General features: G+C 41.4%; 2 protein-coding genes across 4 annotated transcripts in view; one reads left to right on the plus strand and one right to left on the minus strand.

Moving 5' to 3' along the window:
• The window catches only part of cenpp (centromere protein P), an 86,737-nt gene that overhangs the window by 57,636 nt on the left and 10,961 nt on the right, over positions 1-18,140 (plus strand). The gene's annotated exons all lie outside the window — the stretch shown is intronic.
• Positions 728-16,260, minus strand: ecm2 (extracellular matrix protein 2, female organ and adipocyte specific). Of its 2 annotated transcripts, none has more exons than XM_063215080.1 (10): positions 16,120-16,260; positions 11,756-12,017; positions 8,857-9,045; positions 7,304-8,104; positions 6,909-7,024; positions 5,872-6,007; positions 4,491-4,648; positions 4,087-4,226; positions 2,527-2,853; positions 728-1,755 (listed from the first exon to the last, which is right to left on the minus strand). In XM_063215080.1, exons 2-10 carry the CDS (start codon positions 12,006-12,008, stop codon positions 1,587-1,589), a joined length of 2,289 nt encoding a protein of 762 aa, XP_063071150.1. In that variant the 5' UTR covers positions 12,009-12,017; positions 16,120-16,260; the 3' UTR covers positions 728-1,586. The 2 variants fall into 2 exon arrangements, with proteins under 2 accessions (XP_063071150.1, XP_063071149.1); XM_063215079.1 differs by lacking the exon at positions 16,120-16,260 and adding an exon at positions 15,587-16,085.

Consider the following 18,140-nt stretch of genomic DNA (forward strand, 5'->3'; position numbering starts at 1 on the left):
ACGTGTAGATGTTTTGGTTAAGGGTGCGCGGCTTGTCTTGGGGACAGGTAAGGGGGTGCTTTAAGAAAAAAAGGTTAAGAACCACTGCCCTAAGCTGTGTTGATATCTTCACAAGCTTGTCTGAAATAAAATAAAATAATAGCCATTACCCAGCCAATGTAAACATGCACTGAAAGAGAGCCAAGTATATCCCGTTAGTGGTAGCGCCATGGAAAAGTACACTTGACCACAGTCACGATGGGCATGTTTATCTCTGTGTGTCTGTGGCTTTGGAAAACATGAGGGGATTCGGATGAAATTTTAATTGAATTTTCATTCCTCTGGCACCACAGATCTCTAACCCTGTGAATGGGGAGATGATTCATTAGGTAATGCCATTACGTAACTCTTTTTAAAAACAAAACTACCTATCTTGGGGGGGGGGGGGGGGGGGGGGGGGGGGCGGGGCGGGGGGGGGGGGGGGGGGGGCTGACCACTTTTGTAACGTTTAAATGACATCCATCAATTTGAATTTTTGGTCTGTGTATTTGAACTCTGTAGCAGTAGTGCTAGGCACAGTGTATGTGCTAAATATTTGAATATGAATGAATAATAGTAAGTACTGACATGAATAATTTCTTATGTGTTAAACAATCTTAAAACAGAGGATGTAGTAGTAGTGTAAGTGCTTGTGGAGTTTTAATTGTCACCCAAAAAAAAAAAAAAACCCCACACACACAAGCCTCCGATCATCTTGTTTATTTTATAAAATTCTGTCAGGCCGGGCAAAAAGCCCAATATAAGGCGTTCATTCTTTTTGTCCAATGAAAAGCATCATACATTACACACTTTTGTATGTTGTTACAAACATCTCATGTTGACACATTTCATTGCGCTGTAACAGTTTTCAGCTGCATAGAGTAACCATGACCATAGAATGTCTTAGTGCTTGCATCACTGGCCTAAAAGAACCTGGACCGGCAGGCTGTGGGATGTGATGGGGACCAAGGTTCTGTCCCAAGAGTTCATCCCATGTACTATGTGAATAAGAACAAGAACAGGTCAATTTGGGTACAGAATATGCACGCAATATGCATACAGAAGCATATTGTTTCAGACAATAAACAAGATTTTGATTCTCAGCTTTTCCCACAATTGAAACATTCTCTATGAAACATCACACGTGATAATTTGCCAGCATGCAGAGAATTAATCGATTCTATCTGCTTTTGGTCAGTGGTGACCTATTTGAACATGCGCGCACTCACACTCACTCACACACACACATACACAGACACATAGAAACACACACACACACACACACACACACACACACACACACACACACACACACACACACACACACACACACACACACACACACACACACACACACACACAGGTGACTTCTGAACAAAATGGCAAGTATGTATACTGTAAGTGGTAGTGCGTCCTGTGATCTCCCATGCAGTATTAATATTTCAAAGAATATCTGTGCGTGTGTGCTAATGAAATGTAAAGTACTGTACATTGATAACTTGCTATGAATCCCTTAACTGTATTATTCTTTTGGTTGAGGGTGTTAGCATTTCTCCCTGCAGTATTTCCTATTTTAGATGTTGTGGCTTCAGAACAACACTGGAGTAGGATCTAACACAGGAGAATGCTGTGTTTGGGATTTTTCTCAAGTCCAGGAGATTGTTTTCGAGTCGCACTGCCACCAAGTGTGAGTCGTCTTCATTTAATGGGTCACAGATCGCATCCTCTGCAATGTTCCTGTGAAAATAACAAAAGACATAATGTACTTAGAGATATGTTGTTCATTTCGTTACATCTGGAATATCATTTCGTAAGGTCTTCCTTGGTAGTAGTAGTAGGCCTAGATTTTTTAAAAGAGACCTATCCAAACGCATAACGACGGCCATTAACCCTGCCTATTTCAACTTTTTTTTGTGCTCCCACATCATTTCCTGTCTACTAGTTCCTGTTAGCATGCTCATAGCCCTCCTTAAAGATTCAGCATTAGCAACTGCTACCCAAATAGTAATGGCGCTGCCCTTGTAACCATGGATAATAAAGTGGATTGCTTAAGGAAACACATACCTGATTTTGTCATTGTTGGTTGGTATTTGAAAGAGACACATACCTGATTTTGCTATTGTTGAGCCCGATGAAGTATATAATAAGGTGAATACCTGATTTTTGTTGTTGTTGAGCCTGATGAAATACTACATAACAGGGGTCCCCAACCTTTCTGGGTCTGAGGGCTACCAAGGGTTACCTGAGGGCTAATTTTGTTCAAAATCCTCTACTGATGTCTTGGCATCATTCTCAAATCACACTATTATTGAATGAGAATTTGCTTATAGGTTATACAGAATAAATAATCTCATATTTAAATCAAGAAAAGCATTAACTGTGACTAAAATCTAGTAGTCGTCACTGTTTTATTAACATCCTTGGTGGGCACCTCAGAAGCTCCTGGAGGGCTACCTGGCGCCCGTGGGCACCACGTTGGTGACGCCTGCTATATAATAAGGTGAATACCTGATTCTGTTATCGTTGAGCCTGAGGAAGTGCAGCGAGGTCATCTCGTTGACGCCGATGGGGATGTCTGTGAGCTGGTTGTGGTCCAGGCACAGCTCCGTCATGGAGTGCAGGCAGCCCAGGAAGGCCTCGGGTTCGATGCCCTCGCCGTCCAGCCTGTTGTAGGACAGGTACAGGTACTCCAGGCCCTGCTCCATGTGGGCGAACACGTAGCCCGGGATCCTCTCGATCTGGTTGCCGACCAGCACCAGGTGCACCAGAGCTTTGGGCAGGAAGGACGGGACCATGTACAGGTTGTTGTGGGACAGATCTATGGACTCCAGAGTCCTGCGGAGGGGAAAGAGACGTGGGAGAACGGGTTGTTGTGGTGACAGATCTATGGACTCTAAAGAACCATGTGTGAATTGTGATTGATTCTATTGACAGAAGAAAATACTGACTTTAAGCATTTTTTGTAAAGGTTATTGTTATTAACTTTTTGTGCCTTCATTTGAGAGAGAACAGTTACTACAAGACAGGAAATGAGAGGAGAGACAGAGAGAGGGGAAGGATCAGAATCAAAATGACTTTGGGTCAGAATGGAACCTCGTTCCTGGTATAATGGTACGGCGTCTTAGCCCAATGAGCTCCCCTTTAAACTATTGAGTTGAAATCACATTTTGTCACGCTTAATGTGTAACCAGGTTGTTCGGCAGCACAGCATCATGAGAATGTGTTACATAACACACCAATTTAAACCTTGGTCGCGTGTCTTGGCACATGTGGATTTTTCTGCATGTTGTGTGTCACAGTGGGGTTTGGGGTGGGCACAACTTTGACGTTTTCCATGCTTGTTTTGCTATTAATGACTAGTATCTAGCTAGACCCATAAGATTCAATGATAATTGCTATCTTGTAACTAGAAGTAGGATCAACAGACTAACACTGGAATGGCTGAAAGGACAGAAGAAAGGTAAAACCCAATTATTTAACTGAAGGAGAAGTGTAAAATGAGCTTATTTCCAGAAATGGTACAGAATCCCTTTAAGATTTTGGATGGGTTTTATACCTTCGGGTATCCAGCACAGTTTTACAACCATAGCTTAAGAAGTCTACATAGGATACATTTTCCTTTCATTAATTCTAAACCGTCTTGGTGTTCACCAAAGTGGCCCAATTTGCAATAGGAATAAAGTTAATCTACCATAGCAATGTGGAACATCTGTGTGGGGCTTATTTATGTTGATGTATATTAAGGAACATGTGTGGCTGGCTTTGCTGTGTTAGCCCTACTAATACTGTGGCCCAATGGCCTTGGAACTCCAGAATGTTGTTCCCGGTTCCAGGTACTTATGCCAGAGTTCCTACTGTGCTACTGTGGAACGTGTATCCAACAGCAGCAGAAACTTCCATCAGCTTTCTGCATACAGTATGACATGCTGTGTTGAGATCGTCATTTCATTACCTTGGCCCGGGGGACTTTTTGCAATGTCAAAAGTGTGTGTCTGTGTGCGTGCGTGTGTGTCCATCCTTCTGACTGACTGTTATTTGTTCTGTGTTGTGCTAGTGACGTTTACTTACTTGTGATTTATCCAGGCCAGCGGCGCAATCCGGGTCTCGTCAATCTTATTGTGTCGCAACACTACCACATTGAGGTTGTGGGTGTTATTGAAAGCTCCCTCTGTTATCTCCTCTATCTTATTGCTCTCCAGGTGAAGCTCCTGAAACACAAGCACGAGGGACATGCCATTTATTTTGACATACTATAGATGTATTCTGTAATGTTGTATTCCTTTTGAACACCATGAATACAGGCTACAGCCAAGGTGTTTTCCACCTCACATGTGCAAGCAACTCTCTCTCTCACACACACACACACACACACACACACACACACACACACACACACACACACACACACACACACACACACACACACACACACACACACACACACACACACACACACAGAAGTGCATTTTTACCAGCAGGAAAGGGGGCAGTCCCTGAGGGATGGTGCGGAAGAAGTTGTGGCCTAGTCGTAGGTAGGAGAGTCCGGTGAGGGGTGCAAAGGCCTGGGGCTCCACATTACTCTCACTCAGCATGTTGTCCTCCAGCTCCAGGGTAATCAAGCTGCTCATGCCTGTCATTGGGTCATTACAGTAAAATCTTCAGAAGAGTATACACATACCACCTCACTGAGGCCAAGTGCAGGACAAAGGTGTATCTGACAATGGAAGGAGTAAAAGTCTGCACGCTGTAGCTCAGCTTTGAAGGTTAAGTCGAGTCATACTGTGTCATAAACGTACCCTCTATTTCATGTCATGTACGACCTTCAAAGTGGAGCTACAGTGTGCTGACTTCTGCTCATGCCTGTTATTGGGTCATTGACATATTTTTAGTAGCAGCAGTCAGATGAGATGAGATGCAGTGGTTGTGATAATTGTGCTGTTGCTAGTGTGCTGTAGACCAGGGGTTCCCAAACTTTGTTCCCCTGCGCACCCCCACGTACATTTCAGTGTGGTTCACGCACCACCTTAGCAAATGTTTTGGTGTGCTGATGGGACAGAAAATCACCACACCTTATGCACATAATGTCATTTTGGAGTATCCACATTACCAACAGACCTGATGTTTTGAAGGCACAATGAGTTCCTAGGTGGGCTTACACTTTTAGCAAACATTTTGGTAACACTGTACTTGACGCCGGTGTCATAAGCATGTCATTACAGTGTCATAATAGTGTTATGCATGTGTCATAAACATTATGTCCATGTCGTAAACATTTTATGACTGTTGGCCTTAAGTGACATTCAGTTATGGCAAAGACAACCCAAATGTCACTTAAGGCCAACAATCATAAAATGCTTGACATGCACATAATGTTTATGACGCATGCATAACACTATTATGACACTTTTATGACACTCTAATGACATGCTTATGACACCGGCGTCAAGCAAAGTGTTACCAACATTTTTATCCAAAGTGACTTACATATGTAGCACCAGGGTTCGGTCCTGGAAGCAATTTGGGGTTAGCTGCGAAAGGGTACTTCAGCTCTCTTTTTTTACAACTGTGTGCAATAACTGTGTATTTTTAGTTTTGTTTTAACTTTGTTTGTTTTTTTAAGGAACATCAAACCTGTCAAGGGACAAAAGACGGAAATTACATTCTTTCAACTGGTGAGGAATTTGAACCTGTGATCCTCTTATCTCAAGACCTAAATAAAATCCCATGGTTTGACACCCTATAGGCCTCTTATGCATCAGAACTTCTTAAACAGCACTTCAGTACTGGAATACATCCAAACATGATTTTTTGTCATGGTGCTTTATGGCAAATCGGTTGATTCTATTGGCATACCTTTAAAACTGTTTTCCTTGATTTCACGAAGGTTGTTGTCATTGATTTTGAGTTCTTGTAGTGTTGAAGGAAGACCAGCAGGGATTTGCTCGAGGAGATTGCCATCCATGTACAAGCGACTCAGGAATTTCAGGCTCTTCCAAAGTAAATCAGATACATTTAATCATTAACATAACCATTAACCCTGAAATCATTAAGACCATGGCCATTTGACAACAGTTTCAAACACTGCTCAATGATATTTAGGGTTCTCTTATTCATATCTCATTTGTATTAAGCTTGTGGCAATATATTGTGTTCTGTGCCAGACAAATATGTAATGACTTCTTATCTTTCTATCTGGTAATGACTAAAATATCCTTCTCTGAAATGCCTCCATACTGTGACAAAAAACAGAAGTTCGACTCTATTCAAGCAGAACTACGTGGTTGCAGCTATCAGATAGGGATGCTCAAACACAGTTTGCATAACAATATGGATCAAATAGGAAATAAACCCATCCACCCCAACATTGCGATAACCGTGCGATGCGATGCAAACAATAACATCCCCAGCACACAAAACATTCCCAAACACAGTTTAGCTTTATTAGCACTAACAACATAAACCACTCCCAGCATGCCCTGCTTCAGGAAGTAAGAGGCACTGCCCTGTTACAATGGGGTGCATTCCAATATGCTACCTTGCATCCTCCACTTGTGTTTGTGGCCTCGCCCTGCCTTCTGGCCCCTCCTCCGTAGAGAAAACAATGTTTCCCCGCTGTCAGCCTAGCCAAAGCAATTTTTGGGGGACTATTCTTCATTCACCATCCAGTTTGCAAATGAGAAAATGACTTTACAATTGAGCTTTTGCGAGATATTGAAATATAATGCTGTTGTCAGTGATGTCATCATGACATATTACTTCCTGGTACGAGGCCACAAGCACAAGTGGAGGACGCAAGGTCGCATATTGGAGCGCACCCAATATCATCGTAACAATGGTGAGTATGTATTGACCACAGGGTATTCTGGGCATGACGCTTACAACAACCTTACCTTAAATGCTTGTGGGTCTATGTTTTGGGATGTGATCTTGTTTTTGCTAAAGTTTATCCACTCCAAATTAGGAATGCCATAGAAAGCTCCAGCCGGGATTGTCGTGATCTCGTTACCTAAGAGGTGTTAAGACAAAAGTTGTCAAAAAATATATTTTACAGTGCTGAAACATTAGGTGCAGTTTCTGACTTATTTCGAGATTATTTTGAGTCTGTTTTAATTGTTGGAAACAAGTAACGTTGGATTGAATGATCATTTTGATGATCATTGTTAGGATAATGTGACCTGAAACCTGACATAGCAGTTGTCACTATGACCTTTACATTTTCTGTGACCATGAAGTTCACATTTGCATAATGTACTGTATGTTTTGTAGGCTACTTAACTATACGTACCCTCTAGATTCAAAGATTTTAGCTCTGGGATAGACAGAGGTGGGATTGCGGTCAGCTTTCCGTTCTCACAGTTTATTATGACATCAGATATGGTGCAGCCCTTCGGAACGTCTTGGGTAATAATCTGAACCACTGGTCTAGTACCATCAACACCCCCTACTTCCTCTCCCACTTCCTCTCCCACTTCCTCTCTCTCCTCCTCTTCCTCTTCCTCTTCTTCCCTTTCCTCATTGGGGGGTTCAGCCGGTTCTGTAGGTTCGTTGACGAGTGGGATCAACGTAGGCCCGTCTGTGGTCTCCTCCAGTGGTGGCATCTGAAATACATCCCCCCTCAGCCAAACAATCTCCTCATCCGGCGACTCCACCTCATCCCTTAGTTTCTCGGCCGCTGCTCTCTCTGCCGCTCTCTCGGCCGCCTCCCGCAGGACCTTCATCATGAGCTTCTGCTCGTTCTCCATGCTCCTCATCCTCTCCTCCTCCTGCCTCCTGTGCTCCTCCTGTCGCCTCTTCCTCTCCTCGGCGGCCTCCGCTTCCTCCCTGAGCAGCCGCTCCTCCTCCTCCGCCTCCGCCTGCAGTCGCTCCTTCTCTTTCCTCTTGGCCGCCTCCTTCTCCTTCCGCCTCCTCCTCTTTCTCCTCTCTTCGTCTCTTCGGCGAAGACGCTCCTCTTCCTCCCGGTGTTCCTCAGCTTCCTGTCTGAGGATCTCCTCGATCTCGGCGGGCGTTCGAAAGACCCACGGCTCGCTGGGGTCGCTGGGGTCATTAGATAACGGGACCTCGCCAGAGAAGTCTGGGTCCTCCAGCCCTGTGATAAGTAAGATACAGTATGAGGATACAAGGAAATGTTTCTCAGGTAAATAGACAGACAGACTTAATTGACCCCAAGGGGAAATTCGTTTTCACCACTATCATAACCGTCACCAGCCAACATGAAAACATTACGCATTCAGGACAGACATGGAAACATCAACACCATTGATCATTCAGATATTAAACAAATACACACAGACATTATCAAGGGCATCAAGCACCATACATACGAAGAGTTCAGATGCAAAACCCCCTAACTCCATTTCTGAAGACCTGCACTTCTATATTTTTAGAGAACACAGTTGTTGATTTGGTTTACATTCATGTACTTGATAATACATATAAATACTTATATTACATAAATAAATTTTAAAAAATATGCAATTTTGATAGCTTTGTATTAAATAAAAATGAATTAAGATTATTTTCTGAAATGGCACTTAGGGGGTTTTGCATCTGAACTCTTCATACACACTCAGACACTCTCTAATGCACGGAATATACTGTGAAATGTAACATGCAGTGAAAAATCAGTTGGTCTGTCAATATTGTGCATACAGTATGTTGCTAAGTCAAAAGTGAGTGATGGCAAAGAGACCTCTATCTATAGTACTATAAGGCTAAAAGGATTAATGTTTCAGGCTGTTTAAGACAAATCACTGTATACATCACAGTATCAATGTATTCATCAAGGTGCATTTATTAGAGAGAGAGATCGGGAGAGAGAGAGAGACTGTAGATGGGTACCGGTATCAGCGCACACTGGGCAACACTCTCCAATGGGTGTGTAGGAGACTTGGCATCGCAGGCCTGGACACGACACCTCATCACAGACCACGGAGCCCTCAGAGCATAAGCAGGTCACACAGGGCTTGGGGGACCAGACGGCTTTGTCAAACATGGTGATGCCCATGTACTTGCACTGACCACTCCTTCCTGACAGAGAGAGAGTGGAAATCAGAGTGCATATATTGTACAAAGCATATACAGTGCTGGCCAAAAGTATTGGCACCTCTTCAATTCTGTCAGATAATACTCAATTTCTTCCAGAAAATGATTGAAATCACAAATGCTTTGTTATTAATATCTTCATTTGTTTGTCTTGCAATGAAAAAACACAAAAGAAAATTTAAAAAATGTCAAATGATTGACTATTTTACACAAAACTCCAAAAATGGGCCGGACAGAAGTATTGACACCCTCAGCCTAATACTTGGTAGCACAACCTTTAGACAAAATAACTGCGAACAACCACTTCTGATAACCATCAATGAGTTTCCTACAATGCTCTGCTGGAATTTTAGACCATCCTTGAGGTGATTTGAAGGGTGCGTTCGCCACACTGCCATTTTGAGATCTCTCCATAGGTTTTCTATGGGATTCAGGGGTGGTCTCCTACATTATGCTGCAAAATTTGTTGATAGTCTACAGACTTCATCATTCCACGCACACGGTCAAGCAGTCCAGTGCCAGAGGCAGCAAAGCAACCTCAAAACATTGGGGAAACTCTGTCATATTCGACTTTAGGGACCGTGTTCTTTTCTTTGAAGGCCTAATTTTTTCCTGTTAACTCAAATGAATAGAGGAAAAATAAATGAGTTTTGGACTGCTTGACCGTGTGCATGGAATTGAATACTTTGGGCCAGCACTGTAAATAGCAACCATTTCACAGTACACAGTAGATGTATGGATCTATATGGATGTATGGAGCAGCGAATACATTCCAGTTTGTGAGAAGGAGCTTGTTGGTAGTAATTATTCTATACTACATACGGTATGTACTTGCAATGCCCTTTGCACATAGCGTTGACATTTTTTTTCTTTAAAATTGACTGGACGCCATAGTTATTATTACATTGCCATTATTACATATATCAGCTTCTACAGATGTAAGGCAGCATCTAAAGTGGAGGGTGCAGCTTGGCACTAGCTGACAGTATTAGGGATGCCCCGATACCGATACTGCTATCGGTATCGCTATCCGATACTGCTCATTATACTCGTACTCGTCAAGCACTTGCCGATACCAGGAACGATACTGCTATTACACAAAACAATGTAAAATCTTGTCGCGTTCTCTGGACTTGGAAGCAGCATGGAAAAAAGTGCCACCTCATACATGTACTAACATTTAAATCTACATGGAAATGGACAATAAAAATATCACGGGTGTAAAAAAACAAGACCATGCATATATTTTCATTGTATTTTGGTGGTGTAAGGTATCGGTATCGGTACTCGGTATCGGCAAGTCCACACATTAATGTACTCGTACTTGTATCGGTTTTCAAAAAAGTGGTATTGGTGCATCCCTAGACAGTATGCATGATTAAACAAACAAACCCCACGTTTTACAACCTGCTTGTAACAAAGACTTTGTTCAAGGCCCCAGACAACAGAAACTGCATCACTAGCCAACAGTAGCGATTGTGCTTTTTTTTGTTACAATTAACAGTCTTAGAACAAGATGCTATTAGAAGTTTTACAATCAGTGTAAATGCAGCGTAATGGTTTTTACAACTTTGCCACTAATGACGGTATATTATCATAACAGTGTGCTTAACCAGATTCAGAATATGAAGTAGCGCACACTTGGAAAAGCATGTGAGGCAGATTGTCTTGCATCCCCTTCAGAAAAGCACTTGAAAGTTTTTAAAAATGGTCCATTGTTTTTATATCTTGCTCAACCTTTGTCCACACGGTGGTTAGTATGTTTGTCTGTGGTTTACGCTAGGGCGACTAAATGCGTGGGACTTTTTGTCCACATTGGTAAGTGTGTGAAGCTGTGATCTGCCCTGGCAAACATGGCTTAGGGTGGTGTGGTCATGTATACAGTGGTTTCTAGATTACAGGATTGGCTTCAGCTAAGCCTCTGCCAGAGAGCCAGCAAGCTGCTGCCGTCACAGTCAACCATATCCACAACAAAAAAACACAAGGTTTTACACCTTAAACAAAAACATGATGTCTCCATTCCAAGCCACATATTGCAGACTTGAATGTGCGTGCTTGGGAAATATACAATAAGCTATTGTATTCATATGTACTCAACCCAGTTAAATGTAACAAACTTAATGCCACTGCTAATGAAAAGGCTTAAGTAGTTCATGATGATGCTGAATAATCTTTTTCCATCTACTGAAGATTTATTTTCATCTCATTGAGAGGTTCATATAAATAATGTCAAGCAGGCAAATTTTCCTGTGCTTTGCCAAGATGTTCCTTTAATTTCTTTCCAATAAGATGTTCAATGAACCAATTTAAGATCGGTGATCTCTTAGTCTTAAAGCACTGCCCTCCCATTCAACAGAAAATATTATTTGTATTCTACAAGTTTCCATATTTCACAATCTAACAGTTGGGGCATGGTGTACTAATGGACGCTAAGAAATCTCAAAATACATCCATCCAGCATTAGAACATTTCAAAGCATATCAAAGTTTGCTGCAAAAAAATGTCCTTTGAGCATTTTACAGCTTTGATTAAAGAGTGTGAATGGCACTATTGGAAATGGGGCTCCAGACTGTGGCAGTCATATCACAGTTATTTATCCCAATCTTATTAAAGTAGCACGGCATGCAATTGCCTTTTGAGCCACCATTACTCGTACCCCAAAATAAGCACTTAACAGTTGTCTGGAGGAACGAACCTGGAATGACGTTGTAGTTGGACTCCTGTTCGTTAACATTCTTGTACGAGTTAAAGGAAATGGCGGCCCCAGCATCTCCATTACGAGCTGTCTGCCTCCCCTGCTTGGCTGCCTGACCGGAGGTGACCTTTTTGGCTCTTCTCTGTCCAGACCTTCTCCTCTTTCCATGACCCAGTGGTACCTGCTGCTCCTGGGCCACAACGAGGCTCAGACACACAACGACCCAGACTGCTAGTAGAATCCCAGGTCTCATGGCAACGACCTAGAAGAACAAAGACAAGAGTTCTAATTCCATCCCCTCCTGTCAAGCCTTTGATATACCCTCTTTTTAATACAGGGTTGCCTGGCACAATCCAATAATGATACGTCTCAAACAATATCTAATAAGGCACCTTCCTGACACAAGCCTGTTTGCTTCTTTGCACAAGGTCACAAGGTTTCCTTTGCCACGCTTCTGAAGGTCCATGGTTGGTTAGTTTTGTTTGCACGTTCCAGTTAAAACCAATGAAACTGATGTATCAATTCAGTATTGTAAATTAGGTAACACTTTAACNTCTATTAGCACTAATACATACAATATTAATGCCTGTGTAAGTAATGTGTAAGGCATGTACTAAGCAAAATAAGACAGTTGTTAAGCATGTATTCACAAATGTCTTGTTCATGCCCAATTAGGGATTTATTACTAATATAACCTTAGTAAGGACCAGTAAGCCTATATTTCTATTTATTAGTAAGTAGTAAGTGGCAGAATTCAATGTGTATAAGCTCCCTACACACTGTGTGAACAAACCCTGAACAGTGTGAAAACAGATGCGGAATAAGGGTCCCTATTCTAAAGTGATGCATTGGTCAGCCCAGATGGCTCAGGGCTCAAGGCACCACCAAAGTCCCCCTCGTTACTTAGGGCCCGCGCTAGCTAGCCCCCCCAATCCACAAAGTGTAAGGGTATATTAAATACTTACTACAAACTCAGCTGAGTCTTCTAGTTTCCTCTTTATCACAACTCTATGAAGAAGGTAACAGGAGCCTTTATATAGCAAGGATTGAACGTACACTTGTCGATGGCGGTGGGTTGGTGAGACGTAATTTTTTTCTTGTACCACTGAGTTTAAATTGTAAAAACCCCAAAAATAAATGCAGAACATTAGAATAATAGTTTTGAAGCAAAACTAATCTATTCTTTTGTGATAATTAAGTTAATGTTTGAGAACATTAGCTTCAAGAAGTGCAGTGCATGATGGGTACGCAATCTAGGCCAACAGACAACCTACCCAGCTCTGAGCCTATGTCCTTAGCTCCTCCCCTCACTCGTGAAATTTAGATGCTATCCAAACAATTTGACATGTACGTAACAACAGAAATATTATCATTGCTGCATTGGCCATGCATTGCACTTCTAACTATTACTCATCGTTATATTCTGCATTTATTGTAGGGTTTTTACAATTAAAACTAATTGGTGTATGAAAAAATGACATCTCACCACCCACCGTCATTGAGAAGTTTACGTCCAATCCTTGCTATATAATGATTCCAATTACTCTATAAATGTTAAATAGAGTAAGTGAGATCGATACACCTGATGAGACTAATGCAGATTTAGGAAAATTCTTACACTTTGCTTACCGGGGGCGGGGTGTGGGTAGAGTGGGGGCCCTTGGTAGTGTGGGGGCCCTAGGTAGTGCGGGGGCCCTAAGCCATCTGGGCTGAGCAATGCATCACTTTAGAATAGGGACCCTTATTCCACATCTGTTTTCACACTGTTCAGGGTTTGTTCACACAATGTACCAGGAGCTTATACACATTGTATTCTGGCCCTTACTGCTTACTCATAAATAGAAATCTAGGTCTACTAGGTCCTTACTAAGGTTATATTGGTAATAAATCCCTAATTGGGCATGAACAAGACATTTGTGAATACATGCTTAACAACTGTCTTATTTTGCTTAGTACATGCCTTACAAGTTACTTACACAGGCATTAATATTGTATGTATTAGTGCTAATAGATGTATCCCTAAAATAAAGTGTTACCGTAAATGATTTAACAATTATGCTTTATAAACCATTTTTCTTGAAGTTTGTTGTTAACATCTGCAATATAAACAATCTGGTACATTCTCAGATGATTTATTCTCATTCCAAAAAGTTTTTGGATGATGGTTTCATTAAGTAGTTCCATCCTCTGATCTTTCATGTGATACCGGTAATTCTCCTTTTCTGAATCATTCATTAACCCTTGTAAGGAGTTTGTGTTAGTTAGAAGGTGTTCGGTCATTTTGAAAAAAAAACAAACAAAAAAAACAAAATGATACGGGTCAAAAAGACCCGGGAAGGAAATGTGCAGGGGGGCTTAGCAAGGGAGGAGTCACTTTTTTCAGATTCATCTCCCTCACAGAAAATGAGCCAAAGCCAGTGAATGTCAGTGTGAAAGAATAATAACTGATACTATTTTTTCCCAAGAAAAAACTGAGAACAGGTTTAAAAGACGTGTACACCTTACAAGGGTTAAGAATGGATTTGGAGTTTCAGAATGTCATCCTTGCTGTGGTATGGTGTGTAATTGAGATATGGAAAAAAGCTAAAACATTATCAACTCAATAAGATGTTGTGGAAACAACTGTACTAAAAAAGAAAACATGTTGAAGGTTATTAGGACATCCCATTTTCTGGTGTTTTGCAGAGAATGTACTCTCTTTGTAAACTGAAATCCAACTTGTTCTCAACTGTGAGCATGTGAGCTCAAGATCATAATCATTACTTGACCATCAGAAAATCTGATAAACATTTGAAATATTCGCATGTTTACACCTCTCTCTCCAACAGTGGGCATGGCCGACTAGCAAAATACAGCAAACCGTAAATCTTGGGCACAATTTTCCGACAAGAATGTAGAAGCAGCACTGCGTTTGATGGGAACAAAACGCACACATTGGTGCAGCACTTAACCTGAGATTTATCTACACTCTCGAGATTTATCTGAAGTCTCTTGCAGGTCGTGTCTGTATCAATTCGATCTCTGTTGGGCTTTGGCAGTAAATTGCTCACATGTTATTGGGGAGGATGGCTTCCCCTTAAGGCCCGAGGGTGAGAACTCACACATGCAGTCAGAAAGTCAGCAATGGCAGCAGCAGCAGCATTAGTTCATATCTGGATCACGAACAGAACAGCACAGAGAGGAAAAGGAGCGATGAGGAAAAGGAGCGATGGAGGAAGCGGTTAAGTGAGGTCTTTAATAAAGCCACTCTTTGGAGGATGTCAAGGCTTGGCTGGAGGAAACTCACAGAGAGGAAGAAAGAAAGAGACCCAGTCCGGCAAGAGGAGCAGAGAGTATAGGAGGGTATAAAAGTGAACATATCCTGTTGTGGATATAAGTTGCTCAGAACTTTTATTTGGAGTAATGGACGTAATTTGTAGCGATGGAAACTAGATTCCAGAACGTCAGAAGAAGCCCACCCCACCCCACCCCACCCCGTCAAGAAACTATGAAGTCCTCCCTGATCTTTTCGCTTGGAAACTGTTAAGAGGCAGACCCTCGGGCTGACCAGATGTCCCGAGTATCACTACTCCTCAAAACTCTCCCCCTTTTGCGCAGCAGTGAAGCAAACTTAACAGCGGACAGGACAGGCAGTCAGAACACAAACCTTTCTACTGACAATTGTCACATGTGAAAAGCTGTACGCAGAGGAGGTGTGAAAATATGCCCTCTAGGAGAAACCCTGTGGTAAACACCCAAGCTCTTAAAAAAACCCACTGCATAAAGAGAGAAGAACTTGCAGAGTGAAATGAGAAGAGAAAGAAAAAGGCAAACAATGAACAAGTACATTACCAGTGGTCTGGAGACTGTGGATTTTTTTTGTTTGCTTTCTTTTTCCCCCTTCAGGCCAAATATTTCCGCTTCTCCCCCAAGCCTTTTGTAGGGAGAGTTGCCAATAATCCTTCGCAGACAGAAAAGTGTCTGCTTAGTTGCTGAGCTGATAAATGTTTTAAACAGATGGACGGAACCGTGCTCGCTCACTTGCTCACACCAGGGCAGCTTCGGCTTGTGTTTAAAGGAGCGTTTTTTGGAGCAGCCGTGTCACACAAACGCCACATGTTCGGAGAGTAAGAAAGAAAGAGAAGGAAGGAAGGAAGACAGGGGTCAGTTTAAAGATACAACTATAATGCTGACAAAAGCTCTAGGTGTTGCAGCTTAGGGAGGAGGTTGGTGATGTTCTGAGGCATAATGACTAGGTGTAGGGCACACTGGGCACTTTAGGACAACTAAAGGGATTGCCACCTGGCCTGTCATTACTGGCCCAGTTAAAAGAAAGACCTGTGATTGAATAGCAGCAATGGTTGCACACACTATTAAGGGGATACCTGAGGGGGCAAGAGAGAACTCTGAAGGGTGCCATGGTTATCAGTTTCTGGAACTGGAACTTGGAACACACTTCAGGAGTGTTGACCAGAGCAGGATTCTAAGTCCTGCCCCTTCTCTGTCATTTGAGGGGGAGGATACATTAAGGAAAAGCACGCCTTGGGTCTGTTACTCTAATTTTAGAGAGGGTGGGGAGAGAGGGAGAGAGAGAGAGAGAGAGAGAGAGAGAGAGAGAGAGAGAGAGAGAGAGAGAGAGAGAGAGAGAGAGAGAGAGAGAGGAGAAGAGAAGAGAAAAAAAGTTTTTTTGCTCCCCTAAGAGGGAGAGAGAGTGAGGGGTTACTATGGGGCCATTGTTTGGTAGGTTTTTAGGGATGGCACTCATCTAAGGAGTAATGATGTTGTAGTAGTAGTATAGTACTTTGGAATTTCATTCAGGTCTTCAGCAAAATGTTTATGGTTCTCTGATGTAGCGAATTTAGAGAGTTTTTAATTTAGAGATTTTGAAGTTTGACTATGATAGTGGAATATTAAAGCCATGTTGTAAAAGCACCAAGTAATATTCTTTGAATTGGTACGAGCCCAACAAGAGTGACCATCATCATAACAATGGCCTTTTTGGAAACAATGCTGAAGTTGATTAATCATCTCTACAAAGCAAAAAGGCAGTAACTGCACAGAGCTCCAAACTGAGTAAAATGACTCTGAAGTGATCCTGTTTTCCAGTCTTAGTTTTGGATAGATTATTGACATGGGGCAATTTTGTTACTTGTGTTATATTACCACATTTTTTAACAGATCAATCATTTTATTTAAGTTTATATTTTGATATACCTGACGTGTTGGATTTATCAAATTAGAAATGAGTACATATGTCCCCCAAAACAATATTTTTTCTCGGTTTTAACACTTAATATGTTGTCTTTTCACTATTCTCCATCTAATGAATAGATTGAATGTTTTGAAAATGATAGCATTTTGATTTTATTCACTGTTTACCAAACATCCCAACTTCATCGGAGTTGGGGTTTGTAAAAACAAACTAAACATGATTTAAAAACCGTTAAAGCCTGAAGACGCCCTAAACCCTGAGGCTAAACAAAAGTTCTTGGTCAACATGCAGTGTCAGATGTAAATCTAGATGACATAGGTAAGCGTACCCATTAAGCCCATGTACCCTTTAAGCCCACTTTCAACTTTGAGGTCAATTTAAAGAAAGGGAAAAGGTGAATTTTGTTGTTCATCACCCTATCCAATTAAAGGGTTTAGTAACTGACAAAATGTTTTTTATTGCAAACAAATCACATTTTTTATCGTCGAGTTATTCCCGTCCAAGTGAATCCAGTCTCAGGACTACTGACAAGAAGTTGCCTCAAAACTTTGCTGTTTTGGGACATGTCAGAAATCATAGAATATCAGCTAGTTTAAGTCAAATGTTTTGAAAATACTTTCATATTTAGTAAACTAAGAGGTAAATGTAATGATTTTTATATATATACATGCAGTGTTTTACTAAATTATAGCATTTCCCTTCAAATGGAAAGATGTGTTTTATGAGCGAGCACACGCCGATATTTTCTTGATACAACCACACACCATCTTTATCTTACTATACCGTAAGACTTAAGGTGGTTAGGTATGAATTCTAAGCATATTCCAGTTTGTTTGGCATTGATCTTTAAAGAAATGCATCATGAAATGTTTTGTGGAGTTGATTATTTCCATAAAATAGCTTTTTGTATAGGCGGGCTTAATGGGTACAAGGTGGGCTTAAATGGTACACCCCATTGAAATGCATGCAAGTTTGCATGCATGCTTATGAAAAATGCCTTTGAGGGACATAAAAGTGCTGTACAATCCCAAGTTGTTGGTTTAAAAGGCGTAATGTAATGAACTAACAATAATCAATAAGAAAAAATAAATTTCTCTGTTTGGATGAAGAATTTTATGAAGTATATGAAGTAAAAGATGCCGTAATATTTAATTAGGTTTTATGCACTATTTTTTGAGCAAATCTTACATTTTT

The sequence above is a fragment of the Engraulis encrasicolus genome, chromosome 14 (genome assembly GCF_034702125.1).
Source record: "Engraulis encrasicolus isolate BLACKSEA-1 chromosome 14, IST_EnEncr_1.0, whole genome shotgun sequence".
NCBI lineage: Eukaryota > Metazoa > Chordata > Actinopteri > Clupeiformes > Engraulidae > Engraulis > Engraulis encrasicolus.